Source organism: Hevea brasiliensis, chromosome 4 (genome assembly GCF_030052815.1).
Source record: "Hevea brasiliensis isolate MT/VB/25A 57/8 chromosome 4, ASM3005281v1, whole genome shotgun sequence".
Classification (NCBI taxonomy): Eukaryota; Viridiplantae; Streptophyta; class Magnoliopsida; order Malpighiales; family Euphorbiaceae; genus Hevea; species Hevea brasiliensis.
In genome coordinates this window covers 9,808,482-9,823,679 of record NC_079496.1, presented here as the reverse complement: position 1 = coordinate 9,823,679, position 15,198 = coordinate 9,808,482, and the positions used below count along the sequence as shown (strand labels likewise).

General features: G+C 34.6%; 2 protein-coding genes across 2 annotated transcripts; one reads left to right on the top strand and one right to left on the bottom strand.

The window, feature by feature from the left end:
- Nucleotides 1-331: 331 nt before the first annotated feature.
- LOC110665874 (ubiquitin carboxyl-terminal hydrolase 2) lies at nt 332-7,503 on the bottom strand. Its single transcript, XM_021826166.2, has 3 exons — nt 7,215-7,503; nt 3,914-6,693; nt 332-835 (listed from the first exon to the last, which is right to left on the bottom strand). Exons 2-3 carry the CDS (start codon nt 6,685-6,687, stop codon nt 598-600), a joined length of 3,012 nt encoding a protein of 1,003 aa, XP_021681858.2. The 5' UTR covers nt 6,688-6,693; nt 7,215-7,503; the 3' UTR covers nt 332-597.
- A 1,169-nt stretch (nt 7,504-8,672) lies between these two features.
- On the top strand, nt 8,673-9,510 carry LOC110665872 (uncharacterized). The gene is made up of 3 exons (XM_021826165.2): nt 8,673-8,841; nt 8,960-9,065; nt 9,207-9,510. The coding sequence occupies exons 1-3, from the start codon at nt 8,835-8,837 to the stop codon at nt 9,304-9,306; spliced, it is 213 nt and encodes a 70-aa protein (XP_021681857.2). The 5' UTR covers nt 8,673-8,834; the 3' UTR covers nt 9,307-9,510.
- The last annotated feature ends 5,688 nt before the right edge of the window (nt 9,511-15,198 follow it).

The following is a 15,198-nucleotide window of genomic DNA, read 5'->3' as shown; positions in this document are numbered from 1 at the left end:
AACTTAATTTTAAACTTATTTAACTCTCAACTAAAAATACAAGAACTTATTTAGTCTTTTATCTTTTGGAAGTGGCAGTTCAAACTGCACAGGATCAACTTAACTTTGATCATGCTGCAGAGGGTGCTACAAATGCCAGGCGAACAAATGTTAACGCCTTCATCAAGAGAAGCTGAGCTCAGTTGCAGCCTGCATATTGTGGAAAGATGCATTCTCATCATCAGTGGATAACACATGATTCAAATTGCATACCTTATCTAAGAATTGCAGAAGACCATTTATATTGGCGCAGCCAACATCCCAACAGAAAAAGGGAATCAAGAGAAGAACAAAGGGGGAAAATATAAATTTTCTCGTGATGTAATTTCACAAATGTACATATCAGATATCATTACATGTCAAAAAATGGGTATGAAACATAAGATGATTGTTGTACAGTCACCTCTTCTCTATTTAACACCTCTCTCTCTCTCTCTCTCTCTCCCTCCCCCCTCCCCCCACCCACCCCCCAACTGGGGGTTGCTAGTCGACCCCACACTGTCTCAAAGAAGAATCAAATGTATTGGGAAAACGAAGCAATGTAAGAAATTGAGAATATCAGATTTTCTCATAGAATAAGATGTAGGCCTCGCAGTGAAGAACTTCTTCCAAGGAAACCTCACGCACAAAGACATCACTGGCATGATGCCACATAGAGCCCTCATTTTCATTTACTGCCTTGCCTTTGCTTTTCTCACCTCCTCTCACATAAGCGACATAGTGACCTCCTCTCATTGTTCCCAAATGCTCCACTACCCCAAGCAGTCGATATACATATTTCTCTCCGTCTGCACACCTGCCAAAAATGCAGCATGCTGTAATCAATATTAAAGTCCTTAGGATATCACACAAAATATAATTCATCAATTAGGATAGCAAACCAGAAACCATTAAAGAAGATATATTGGCAACCACTACATCAAAGAAGAACTGCCCATATGGCAAACCAGAAGAAAAATTTCTCACTTCTGACTATAATAGTTGACTACCATTTCAACTGACAAAATTACATTTAAATCGTTAGTTCATAACTGGGAATTGAAAAAGCCAAAAATGGAGAATAAATTGAAGGGATGCACAGCTACAGCTGGAACACAACAGATTCATGAGTGTGCATCAGTATAGGCATCAGCAAACAATTTTTAGGTAAATTAAGATTGAAGAAAATGAGTAAACTAGAAATTGATACGCACTGAATGGCCAAACCCCATAACATGCATGACCATTATTGTGACTCATTAATCAAATGCCATGTTTGATATGATGTAATCAAAAGTATAATATAATCATGATTATATTGTAGATTTGATTACTTTATCTGATAACAAAAAAATTAATGCAATGAAATAGCAATTACATAATATAATCAATTATATTTTAAAATTATATACAAAAAAGGATGTAATCATAATTATTTATTTTTATTTTATTTATTTATGGTCAACACTATCATCACCACCACTCGGTCACCTCCACTACTACCACCTCCTAACCACTATTGTCACCACTACCGCTTAGCCACCGCCGCCGTCACCACCTCGCCACGACCATGACCCCCATCCTATTACCGCCATCGCCACCGCTACCTAAACACCATCGTCACTACCACCAACATTATCACCACCACTTAGCCATCGTCGCCGCCGCCGCCACCACCACTTGGTGAAATATATAGTATATATACATGATATTGCAATGGTAATTACATTGCTTTTTTCTTCTTCTTAATGTAATGCTTAATATATTGCATTACATTACAACTTTAATTCAATTACGTACTTGATTACATTCTTTCCAATACATCATGTTGTACCAAATGTAACCAAAGATCTTTAACACTTTTTGACTTGCAAGCAGACATGTTATACAATGGAATGCTTCCCCTCTTGCATATAGATTAGGGAAGCAAATTTGGTGCCATTACACAAGGCCTCTTAGATCAATTATAGGAAGTGCTAGAGTACAAAAATCAGTTATCATCCGATTGGGAAAGGTCTCCTAGGTTTGGGAACAAAAGCCTAGAAAAACTGGAAGTCCCACCCTCCCAAGTCCCAACACCCTACCTATCCATCCCTAAATATTAATGAGACTGAAGATTTTATCAGAATGCAAATCTTTTACTTGTAGTTAAAAAATTTGATTGTTAAAACAATTCACAACTGTTCAAATTCTTGAGAATTGTGAATTTCCAAATGTACCAAATAAAGGAAAAAAAAATGAAATCATTGTGGAAATGATTAAAAACTAAATTCGCTTAATATTTTTCTAGACACCAATTATTAGTGTTCAAATTAAGTTGCAAATAACATTTTTTATGATATTAGCATGCAGATAACATAAGTAGGATACTCAACTTTATTTATGAAATAGATCAAAAAGGTTATGGCTTCTGAATTTAGTCAGAATGATCATAAACTAACATAAATTTAGTTTATCTACCCAGTAACCACAGCTGTGAATCATCTCCATTATGAATGCAACCTACACCTTTTGATATATTGCAATATATGCATATACATAATTACTCAAAAATAAAGCAAAAAAGGTGAAACAGATTATTGTAACTGATGCATAAATTTTGATTTAAAGTTCAACAGGAACTAGAAAGTAACAAGTCTGTCTTACCACAATAATACAAATAAATATACAAAACCAATAAACCTCTCTCCAAAACTTCAAGAAAACAATCTGCTGATAAAACAATTGGCCACTTAGCTGTATCTGACTCGGCGACTATTAAATCACCTTAAATGAAACCAAAGTAATTGAAACTCAGAATGCAATATCAACCCCCTAAGAAACCAGGTAGGGGTTTAATGAAAGCACTATACAACTTTTCTAGGAATTTTCTCCTGCTAGTTTTTCCCTTTCCAGAGTGAGCAGGGTAGATAACTCCTAGGAATTCTTATAACATCAGTGAGGAGCTCTGGGTCTCCTTCCAAATACTTATAGCAAGAACATAACCTTAAACACTGTAGAAAAGAACACAAGGAATGTTCCTTTTTTAAGTTGCCTTAGTAACTACAAAATTATAAATGCTTACTACAAAGCCCCATAGGGCCATTCCATTTTCATAACAGGGTAAGGATAGATGTGGTTGAAGTTTATAATTACTTATTTTTTTTATTTCATTCAAAAAGATGATTGACGGTTCTCCTTTCCTAAAAGTTGGCCAAGAAGCTTACAACCTCTACAAAGATCAAAATATTTGCAATATCTTATTAACCAAGCTCAATTTTGCAAGTGCACGGACAACCAAGAAAGCATAAATTACCAGAACATATACACAAGTGAGAAAATCAGACCTCAAAACAACAGTTTCATTTCATACAGTCTTGAAAGTATTTAGAAAAAAATGCCCATCAGGTATAAATGGCAGAAAACTTATCTATTCCCATCATTTAATTTCATTCAACCAATTAATCATATATGAATGGAAAAATTGCTTCGTTTCTAAGACATTCCCATCATGGTGGGACACAAGGAGAAAATATGCTACCTGACTCTTGGACCACATTATCATGTTAATGCCTCTCCTATAACCATCTTCACCATAATGAACTATAAGTTCTATAGAGTACATGATATTGACACCGACTTTCTACTGATTCACTGAAATTAGTTCATGTAGTGCAATTCCATGAAAATTGCAGCACATTTGGTGCTATAAATGCATCAAAGAAACAAGATATATGCCTCAAACATAAAAATAACATGTTTGGTTATCTTTGCCACTAACAGTTTTCATTTTTCAAGCAATCATAGCCTTTAAGAAAATAGGTTTAAAACTTTTAAAACAAAAGGCAAGCAAAATTAATAAAAAGCAATGGTGCTATGGTTCATGATGAACCCCAAGTGAACGATGAATAGGTACCTGGGATCCATATAAGGCCTTAGATCAAGTACATCTCCAAAATTGACATGGCCATTTAATTTACTTAAACGACCGCGAGAATCATGGCTGAACCTCTTTAGATGAATGGTCAAAATAGGTGGGGCTTTATCAATGAGGGCTCTCTTAGTCGCATCCCTCTTCACTTTCACTTTTCTGTAAGTTCCTTCCCCATTTTCATCTTCATCAGCTCCATAATTTCCAGAGATCTGGGGATCACCCAGCGGATCTTTAGCAGTTGCATATCCAGAGCTACTTGGCTCATCAACACTAGAAGAATCAATAGCTGGACAACTGAAACTTTCTTGACTACATGATTCATAGTAAGCAGAAGAATGAGATTGCCCCGCAAGAGCAACAGTCATCTCACCCTTCACTTCTTCACTTTGAGAAACAATTGGTTTTAGGCCATTCATTTGACTAACTTCAGTTTCTATGCAATTTTGATTAGAGAAATCAAATTTTCCATTATCTGAAACCAAGCCATTACCCGTGGAGTTAAGAAAAGCATTGGTATTAATATCTCCATTATGAAGGTTTCTGACTTCTGTACTACATAAGACCCCATTGTCTACATTTGGTGGATGACTTTGGAATCGAGTCTCACCTCCATTTATCTTAGTTTGTAATACAGTTTTACCTTGTTTTTTCTTGGCTTCCAACCTTTGCAGGGTTTTTGAACAGTTCTCACATTCCCAAGCATTATCATCAGAAAGAAGCTCTGGCTTTATAAAATGAGCCAAACAACTCTCAACAGACACTGGAGAATCGCTATTATCAACTTCATCCAGATCAGACTCACTGCTGTTTGCTGCTGTAAAGCCAGGTCCTGCAGATTCATTGTCTAACGAGGGACCTGCAACTGGTCCTTGAGAAACCTCAGGCTCATTGAATAAATCGCCAAAGCCATCAAAGTCCACTTCATCTTGTCTCCAGCCCACAACACTGGAGGAAGCCTGACCTTCTACCTTAATTATCTCCCCATCAGTAAAATTCTCCTCTTTGCATGGAAGCAGCAGAACTTCTGAGCTTCTAACCTCTAATGGGACCTCATCTTCCCAAGGATTCACAGAAGTATCTGGTTTTAGATGTGGTTCCCCAGCAACAGAACATACCTGACTATTCTCCATTAAGTCATCATTTGGAATCATATTTCCCGAATACTGACTAGTTGAAACATCATTATTTTGCGAAGTCAAATCACACTCATCTGGTATAGTTTCAGATTCAAGATAATCCATCCAGGTGAAGTCCTCAAATGAAGCTGCTGTCAGCTCAACAACTTGCTCATTTTCAGTATTTGGGGCACCTGAGAAACTCTGTGAGGCTAACCCACTTTTACCAGGTGCAGGAATTAAGCATACAGACTCTGAACCCGCAGCATCACCTGAAGAAGTCACCCCATTTTCTGCATGAGGTACAGTTGCATGTGCTTGGTTAGAGTACTCGTTGCTAGCTGAGGGGTTTGAAATACTTTGTGCTGACACTGAATCTGTGTCTTTGTTAGCTTTTCCTCGAATCCTCCCCCCTCTCTTTGGTGGCAGCTTTGTTTTCTTTGGTCTAGAAACTGGTTGTATCTTTTTAGATGGAGGTTTCTTGGTTGGAACTGATAGAGAAAGATCTAAAAACGGCTCATACACAGTTGAGGAGTGCCCGCATTCAATACAAGATACAGTATTAGAAATTCGACCCCCAAATAGAGAATCCACAAAGGTAGGGTCATGTTTCAAGGAAATTCCATTTGAAGTATTTATTCGCTTTTTCGCAGCCAACTCTTCGGCGGACAACCCATTAAGTAAACAATGCAACAATTCATGACTGTCTTGCTGCTGGTATCCCCTAAACTGAGGAGCTTTTGAACAGATACACCCAAAAAGGGATCTTGGATGGATCACATTCTTTAAACCGGTCTCTGGTTTTGTTTCATCATAGAGCGTTTTCAAAGCAATAGTGAGTGGCCCAAAAGATGCATCTTGATTGAAGAAGAAATCTCGCAACTTATTCATACCTAATAGATTCTGCATCACTGAATTAAAGAAGCAAGTGTTCCCAAGATTAACCAGGCCTCTTACCATGTAACTGCCTCTTCCCTCTAAGCTGCTTGATGTAATGCTTTCTGCTTTGATTTCACTTGCCACACTGCCACCTCCAAACCAAACATCTTCAACATCCACTGAAGACTGTTCACATGATTGTGTCTTGATTAATTTTACAACATCAAATAATGCATCTTTTTTTTCACCATTTTCTTCTATTGTCTCAACAGGAATTAGAGTATTACATGGGAAGCACCAACGGAGATGAGGGTTTTCCCATTGGATCACCAATGGGTGACGGGTTTGTCTAGCATGCCGAACTGCATGAGTTTGGGGAATTGTTGGCAAACCAACCCCTCCACAGGCACAATGCCCACACTCTAAACAAACCCAAATGGCTCTCGACTCACATTTTGAATCGGTTGATGCTTTCTTCTTGCCATGTTTGCCTTTTCCCTTTGCCCCTCTCTTATCAGCCACACCCTCACGACAATCCTCGCACCGTAAAGGATCTGAAGACCCTAGTTTCTCAGAAAATTTGTTTAGATTAAAACCCTTTTCAAGGTGGGCACATGGTTTTCTCACTTTCAATATTGTAATTCCATCATCAATGGTATCAACACTAGGATTGATTTGTTGAGGTGCAATTTTAGGAGAATGGGCTGTAACATGCTTATCCTTCTGCTGTGAACGGCTCTTTTTCTTAACTCTTTTCCCCATTGGTCCCTAAAAGATACATAAAAACCATTGAACACCACAACAAAACCAACAACGAAAGCAAATGCCACAAACAATCAACAATAAACCAACCAGTGCATTCACTAATCACAACTGAATCTACAGCAAACATATGTATTGAAAAAGGAAAAGGGGAGTGGGAAAGTAACATAGCTAAAACCAACAATAAGAGCAGGTAGCCAAATACTCGAAAGGAATATAAACATAATCGAAAACTAACTCAAACAAATGTGCAGCAAACATACAAGGAAATGACAAGCACCAAGATGGAGAAAAAGAGATAAAAGCAATCCACACTCACTACCCAGAAACACACAGTCGCGTATTACTCAGGAGGATTTCAAAAAAAAAAAAAAGGTTCTGCATAGAACCCAGATAAGGATTTGGATTCGAAAGTGCAAACAAGTGCTTCAAAGCAATCTAGGAAATGAAGCAAAAGCACATATCAAGCATCAACCATAAATTAAGAATAAATTGCATGACAACAATGAATTAAAAAGCTTAATTACCTCTAAATCAGGAGGAAGGAGAGGACCAGATAGTGGTTGGATAAAAATTCAACAGGAAGTATTTGCATCAGTTAGAAAAGATTAAGATTGAAAGATTTAGAGATTAGAGATTAGGATCCTAGAATCAATGTTAGAGAGAGAGAGAGAGAGAGAGCAAAGGAAAGGAAGAAATAGAGTAATGCGTAGAGGCTTCAATTGGTTTGGCGCAGCACCCGTCCCCCAACACTGTATACTGCACAGGGACGAGATGGGTGGTAGCAATGGTGAAAAACGGCGGTAACAAACCATAGGGTTTATGGAACAGGGCTGTTAAAAATTTAATACCCTTTATCCAAATAAATTTAACAAAATTATTTGTGTTTTTAGGAATTTTTAAGTATTCTTTTAAAAAAAGTATAAAAAAATATTATAAAAATTATATATAAAGAATGTTGAAAAAATCGAGTTTTCAATTTGAAAATTAAAAAAAAAAAAAGTAATTATCCAATTTAATCGATTTAGGATTTACATTTTTATAAAATTTTTAGATTTTTATATGAAATTAGGTTCTTAAATTTAACATTTAGACTCCTTTGAAATAAATTATTTATAGAAAATATTTTAAAATAATTCTCAACAATTATGTATGAATTATATTTTTTTTAAATAAATTATTTTTTATTTTGATTGGATTAATTATAATTTTTTTAAGTTTAAATAATTAAAACTAATATTTATTTATCATTAATTATAACTTTAGAAATCTAAATCACATTCAAGAATGTTCTTTCTATCTATATCTATATTCTGTTCTTTTTAAGGAAATTTTGAATTTTAAAGAAATTTCATTACGTAAAATGTTTATTATATCTAGATTTTATTTTGTGGTTTTTTATTTTTAATTATTGTTAATATTATTTTAAGAAAATAATTAACATAAAATATTACAATTTTTTAGTTCATATGTGTATTTTTTTTTTTAATTACTAGCTCTATTAGTTTATATATAATTTTTTATTCTTAAATACTATTAGAATTATGTTAAAGTCAAAGAAAACTTAAAATTTTTTTTAGCATTGAGCTTCATGTAAAATCATTTATTTATTGCTCAAATTTAATTTTTTGCTATAATTATTATTTCAAATGATTATTATATGATTAGGTCATTTTTGAATTATATTATTATATTATAAAAAAAATTAAACTATTTTTAAAAATATTATGAAAAGAGAAGGTCATTTTTGAAATTTTGAGAAGTTAATTATGCACAGAAAAGAGAGGAGAAAGGAAGATTTTGGGTTTTGAATATGGGATTGTACGGGCACCTTTGGGACCTGATATTTCTTGTCCTGAGCTTGTAGCTGATGTGGCTGCTGGCTAATGCTGGTGGACTTGGCTTCCTCAGGGCTCCCAAATGGGCATCTGAGCGAATTTACCCTTTAAACAGCGGGCTAGCCCATAATGGTAATATCATATTCCCAAATCGGATTGGAATCTTTACGCAACCAAACGAGCCCTTAAATAGTCTAGCGTCTGCTTCTGGTTCGTCTCTCTAAATACTACGAAATTGACTTTACTTGGATTAGCTTCCACCTCCATCAAGCGCCAAAAGAATATCTCTATCCATCGCCGACGCCAATAATGACTCATATCCTTTCCTTTTTCCAGATCTCTAAGTTTTTTTTTTTTTTTTTCCTTTTATGTTTTCAATTTGTGTTTTGTGAAGCAATGATTTTGTGTTTTCCTTGACTGAGATCCTTCTGCACGCGGAAACCAGAGGGAGCGCGATCGTGAACGAGCTCAGGCTCGTACCTCCGGAAAGGGTGCCAAGACCAAGGACGACGGCTTGACCCCCGAACAGCGTCGCGAAAGGCACGAATTCTCTCGATTTTCCCTTACCTTTTCTTTTGTGTTTAGTTATAATTTTGGAGAATCTGTTTTACTTCGATTTTCATTGTTCGGTATTTTTGGTGCATTGGTCAACCTGGTGTGAGATATTGTTTACCTGCGTAGGGATGCGAAAGCACTGCAAGAGAAGGCGGCGAAGAAGGCTGGCCAGGCTGCAGCGGGAGGGGAATCTTCGGGAGGTAAAGGGAAAGATAATAAGAAATAAAGAGAAGTTTGTTATGTCCATTGGGTTTTTTCCTTCTTTTTAATTTTTTGAATTGTAATTGTGGTGTTAAAGTCAGGATTTATTTATCTGTGGGAATTAATTTGAAGTGGATTTGAGATTTAGCAGGTTGTGATGTTTGAAACCTTGATAATGCTGGATAACGGTTGATGTGTATTTAAGAATCCCTATTTCTTATTGTTTTAACTGGTTCTTGAGTTGGTGTTAATTGATTTTATTAGATGTGTTGTGAAATGTTTTTTTTTTTAGTTCTGACAACTTGATTCACTGTTACGGTGATTGGATCTTTGATTATTATGGGAATCCATCGTTGGAAACTTTTCAAATTTTTGTTCAAGGTATCTTTTATCTAACATATGAATGTGTTTAACTGATATGGAATATGTATTGGCATGATGTCTTTGTGGGCTTATTTTAGAATCTTTTTTTTTTCAATTCCAAAATGCAAATAGATATGAATTCCTGCAATTAAGTGCAGATTTAGTCTACCCTACTTTATTCTTTTCCGCTTTGAAGTAAATAAACTGGAAGTCTATTTTCTGATGTGCAGCCTTATTTTCTTACTTAAGTAGCAGCCACCAAAACTCTCCTACGTCATGTGTTAGCCTGTAAGTAGGCACCAAACTATTTAAAAACCACGTATAGGACAATAATATACTTAACTTGTGCTTCAAAGGGAATCTATTATGTGGTTTAAAAACGAGGGTTCTTGGCTGTTGGAACTTCTATCATTTTAGGAAATAGTAGGCACAGATTCATGGAAACTCAAGGTCAATCATGGTGTCCATTCTTGATCCTTTATGGTAGACATGACTAGCAGTCTAGTTCTGGTAGGGTTAACGGGGAATGGATGGAAGGGTCCACTCTGGTCTTGATCAAATCCGATTGTTGATTTTTTTTATTAATGAAAAAACCGGTTTGGCCTGGACTGAATGTTTTCAGCTTGGTTCAAAGATGGTGTTTGGTCAATCCTGATTTGACTGGTTTTCGGTTCCAGATTGGACCGGTCCGGTTCCGATGTCAAACTCGATCGTGGCCATTGTTACTCTATGGTCCAATACTAATTCTACAAATTAGCACATAACAACTAAGAATTCAATGATTTGAAGGCTGAAGCCACAAAGTAGAATCCCATAATTTCCCTTTCTTACACCTACTCAAGTCGCAGAACCCCCCTATGACTTTCCCTATATAGGTGGTGGAAGCTGAGATTAGATGTTAACTGGTTAGGAGAGAGAAGTGTGGCCTGCTTATGATAAAAATTTTATGGTTTGGATCATGGGATTTTCTTAGGGCTTATAAAGCGAACTTCATAAGATTGAACTTTAATATCATGAATCATAGTCTTTTGAAATAGAAACTTATGGAATTGAACTCTATTTCAACTATGGTTTTCAACTTCTTATAGACACTATTTCCATCATCTAAAACCTTGAAATCTTACTTTTGCCTTAGACCTAATTGCTAAATTAGTAACAGATATGTTCCTAGGTTTGTCTTATATCTATTATTGTTTTCATTGAGCAAATTATTTTATTTTATACTTTTTAGAAGTTGTATAAATGTATATTTTATTGGTTGGCTACCTGTTACCTTTGTGCAATTCAATTGGTTAGGGTGGTTAGCTGTTCCCTTTTTTGTATTTGATAAATTAGGTTTTGGGAAAGTTAAGGATTTCTCTGATGTATCTTTCAAGGCCTGACTAACCATGAGACTAAAAGTTTAAGAATATTTGAGAAGCAACTAGAAGAAAATTTGAGGCCATGCTGGAGATTTAGATTTTAGTGATGGAGATGTGTCAAGGCCAAAGGTGAGAAAAGATGCATGGGATTTTTCAGGTTGGTATATGAAAAGGGGTGCTTGTTTTGGAGCTCTACAATGGCCTGTTATGCTGCTATTGTTCTCCAGGATACTTGAAGGATTATGAATTTTAGTAAATGCATTGGGATGGAGTGATCAAGCGAGAAGAACTAACAAGAGCAACATAAGATTTGAAGAGAGTGATTTCTCAATTCTAACCATTCCATGAGGACATAATTTACATGTATGCAATCAGGCTGCGGATGTCTCTGCATATTTAGATTTTTAACATCTGATATGGTGACATCATTCATATACAGCGTCATATTGAAGTAATGATATTATGACGTTAAAACCCTGTCCTTTTTTTCTGTGACAGCAACAGTAAACGTTGCTGCATGGCTTTTCCATGCATCTACCTGTAACCAAATGCATAATTGATGTTGAAACGTATGTGCTGTAGTCTTTGCAACACCTGTGGTTGTTTTGTCAAATATGATAGCTGTTCTGCACTTTGCTTGCTGCGGGAGGGAACAAAAAATTCTGAGTTGTCTGAGTTGGAAGAAATGATTTCTAGGTTCCATCCATAGTTCCATGTGAGTTCTGGTCCTAACTTGTGGTGGCTGAGCTAGTGTTGGAGACTGGAGATGAACATCACTGACTTGAAAACTGTAAATAAATAAATAATCAATTAATTTTCTGATGTGTCGAGGCCAAATGACTGCATTTTGGTGTTTATCCTTGATTTTAGTAAGATTGTCACCTGACCCGTACTTTTCATCACTTCACTGTGCCAATTACAAGTCTCGGGCATTAGACCCATCACTATGCAAATAATCTTGCAAAGTTCACCCTTTTTTTTTCCTGCAACAAGAGCATCAATCTACGTCAGTCCTGTATGGGGTACTGAATAGGTCTAATGGAGGAACCAGGGAAATTTAATTTTCTGACTTGGATTTTACGGAATGTAATAGGGTGTGAATTAAACTAGTCATGTTAATTAATTATTAGCTATTCTTTACTTATGTTAATTTTAAAAATATTTTTTATATAATAGTTACTGTACATTTGAAATTTAATAAGATTGTGATAAAATTGAGTCAACTTATTCCATGTCATCTGGCAAAACAAACAGTTACCAGTCGTATTAACTATTTTATCATTTAAGATGAGAATAGCTGGGATGGAATAGTGGCAAATCTAATCAACCTCTCGGTGAATTAAGTGAAGAACTATAGAAGTTTTTCTAATAGCAAAATGTGGTCCATGATATCTAACATGCCATCCGCGCCTCTTATCAAGCACTATGTTGGCTTTTCCTACCCCTTCCAGGTAGGAGGTGTTTTCCTTCGGTCATGATCATGGTTTCACCCTCCCCTTGGATCGGGTGTAAATAAATTTTGTTATCGTTTGTTTTGCAAGTATAGGGAGACAAAAAAAAGGTGTCACTTTGAAGACTTGTGTTATGGATTGGGTTGAGCCAGTCAATTGGGTGTAGTAGCTGCAGATCTGTTTGGGTTCTATGGAGAGGTCCTTGAATCTGCATTGGTGGGTATCTCTGGGGTCTATCTTTGGGGTCTGTGAGTGAACTTCCTATTATGTTAGCTGAACATCAAAGCTAAAAGAGATTGAGAGGCCATTGATGCCTGCCACCTCCTCTGGTGGTTTCGTTATTGGTTGTGCTTTTGAATTCTTGAGGTCGGTTAATTGGCTGAGTTGGAGCCTCGAATGTTGTTTTTAGTAAGGCATGCAAGCTTGTTTGTAGTTGTTGTCGTCTTCGATCTTCTTCTCCCAACTGCCGTTCCAGCTCTGGCTCAAGGAAGATGTTGGTTGTCTAGTGTTGGTCTTCCTAGGATTTGTATGTAATGAATGGTTTGGGAATTTTGTTGTATAGATTAGTTAGATGGGACTCAATTTCTTAAATTGTCCCGGGCTTGTAATGCTTATTATCATTAATGAACTTTTATCTTTGAAAAAAAAAAATCCATTACTCTCTCATGGAAGAACACCAAAACAGCGACTTTTGAAAAGGAGCAAACCCTATAACCAAAAAAAAAAAAAAAAAAAAACTCATTTCTTATTTACCAAAATTTATATGATATATGAAAATCAAAAGTTTAGCTCGAAATTATTTATTTAGTTATTTATTTTAAGATTTATATTTTTATACTGAGAAGTAGTTGATTAATTATTACTTTGTCATTATACCTTCGTTAAATTAAAAAAATAATATAAATGAAAATTATTCGATGCAATATTTTCTTGAAATAAAAAATTAATTTTTTAACTCAAATTTTATAACAAATAACTAGTTCTTATAGGAGTTTAAATACTTCAAATATGGTCTACTTGGATCCCAAGAATTCCCTAGAAAACATCCTTTCTTTAGAAATCATATTTCCTTAGAAATAATTAATCATAAAGTTGACATTTCATATACCTATATGTTCTCCACTAATTGCTTATTTGTCTTCGAGTGGATACCTCCAGAAAATAACACATAAAAATAGCTTAAAAGAAAAAAAAAAAAAAAAAAAAAAAGCAAGTCAATGATATAAACAAATGGTTTAAATACTTGCTGGTTGTTGTGGTTGCTATTGCTTTATACTTGGTTGAGCTAAATACACTTGTCACCAAGCTAGGATTGCACATGCCAACGGGCAATGAATATGCCCACATGTACATAATTATAATTAACTAATTTATTACATTTGCGGTAGAGAAAGGGCTTTGTTTATTTATTTATTAAAAAAAAAAGTCAAAGTTAATTACCATCTTATTAAATTGAATACTGTGTAGGAAAAATATAAAAATGTTTCATATATTTGAAATAAGATATTATAATATAAAATTTTAAATGTATTCAACAATATTAGAATAATGTCTAAGACTGTAAAATTTTAATTTGAATCTTAATTAAAATTAATTATTATATAAAAAATATATATATTTAATATAAATTAAAAATAAATTTTATAGTTATTATATTAAATATTTATATCAGAATTACTCACGACTGAAGTCACAACCTACAGCAGATAAATGGCGACGGATGAATAAGTAGAAATAACATATCGACACATGTCACGGCGGAGTGGCTATCCGCTTGCTTTGCTTGATCGTCACAGACGTTTCTTTCATCTACCTAACCAAATGCCTTGGATTCTGGCTAGTTAGCTCACATCCTTTTTATAACACCATTAATTTTTGTCCATTAGTATATCGTGCAGGGGAACGAATAATTAAATTAATCAGCAGATGATGATAACGGTAATGACATTGATAATCTTCATTTTATTAATTAGTGTTATAATAAATTACCAAAAAGTGCATTTGGGTCTTTATTAAAATTTCATTTCGCTTTGGTTGTATTGGTGGAAGTCATGAGAGGAAATGGTAAGCACAACTTCGTTTTCGCATGCAGGACAGGATAACATTTTTTAATCTTTCGTCCTTCTCGGTTTGCTGGTTGCTCCGCATACCCATTTTAGTGAAATTTAGAAAAAGATTTTTTTTTATAATTTGAGTGAAAAAAATATTTTTCAATAGCATTAATGAAATGATATTTAGAACTTTTATTTTAGAATTATATCTAAATTAGTGAGATTTTAATTAAATTATGATTGTGAGAAAAGTTATTTAACTTTAAGGGAGAGGTTTTGCTAATTACTGAGTTATGAAGAAAAAACTTTTAATATTGAGAGAAATAGCATTTGCCTATTGCAATCTTATAAGGAAGAGAAAGAGATGTTCATCCTAATGTAAAGAAAGGCATAATTTAAGAGTAAGGGACTATTATTCATTATAGTTGAAGACATCAATGATATAGTTAAAGTAATAAATATATTGGGTTACATTTAAAAGAAACTGAGATAATTAATTAATATATTTATTATAAGTAATTATATAGTTTGAATTGTTTTGAGTGTAATTAAATTAATAGATAATATAATAATTGATAATAAAAAAAAAGACATCCCTCGTATCTAATAATATAAATATTTGTCAGCAGAGTTAACGATGAACAGGGTGGTGGTGTTAAAATTGATTAGTTTAGTAGTGAACAAGATGTCA

Coding starts and splice junctions, on each gene's coding strand:
- LOC110665874 (XM_021826166.2), bottom strand. CDS start 6,687: ATGGGGAAAAGAGTTAAGAAAAAGAGCCGTTCACAGCAGAAGGATAAG. Junction 836..3,913: donor AGGCCTTATATGGATCCCAG/GTACCTATTCAT, acceptor CATTTTTGGCAG/GTGTGCAGACGGAGAGAAAT.
- LOC110665872 (XM_021826165.2), top strand. Junction 9,066..9,206: donor CCCGAACAGCGTCGCGAAAG/GCACGAATTCTC, acceptor TTACCTGCGTAG/GGATGCGAAAGCACTGCAAG.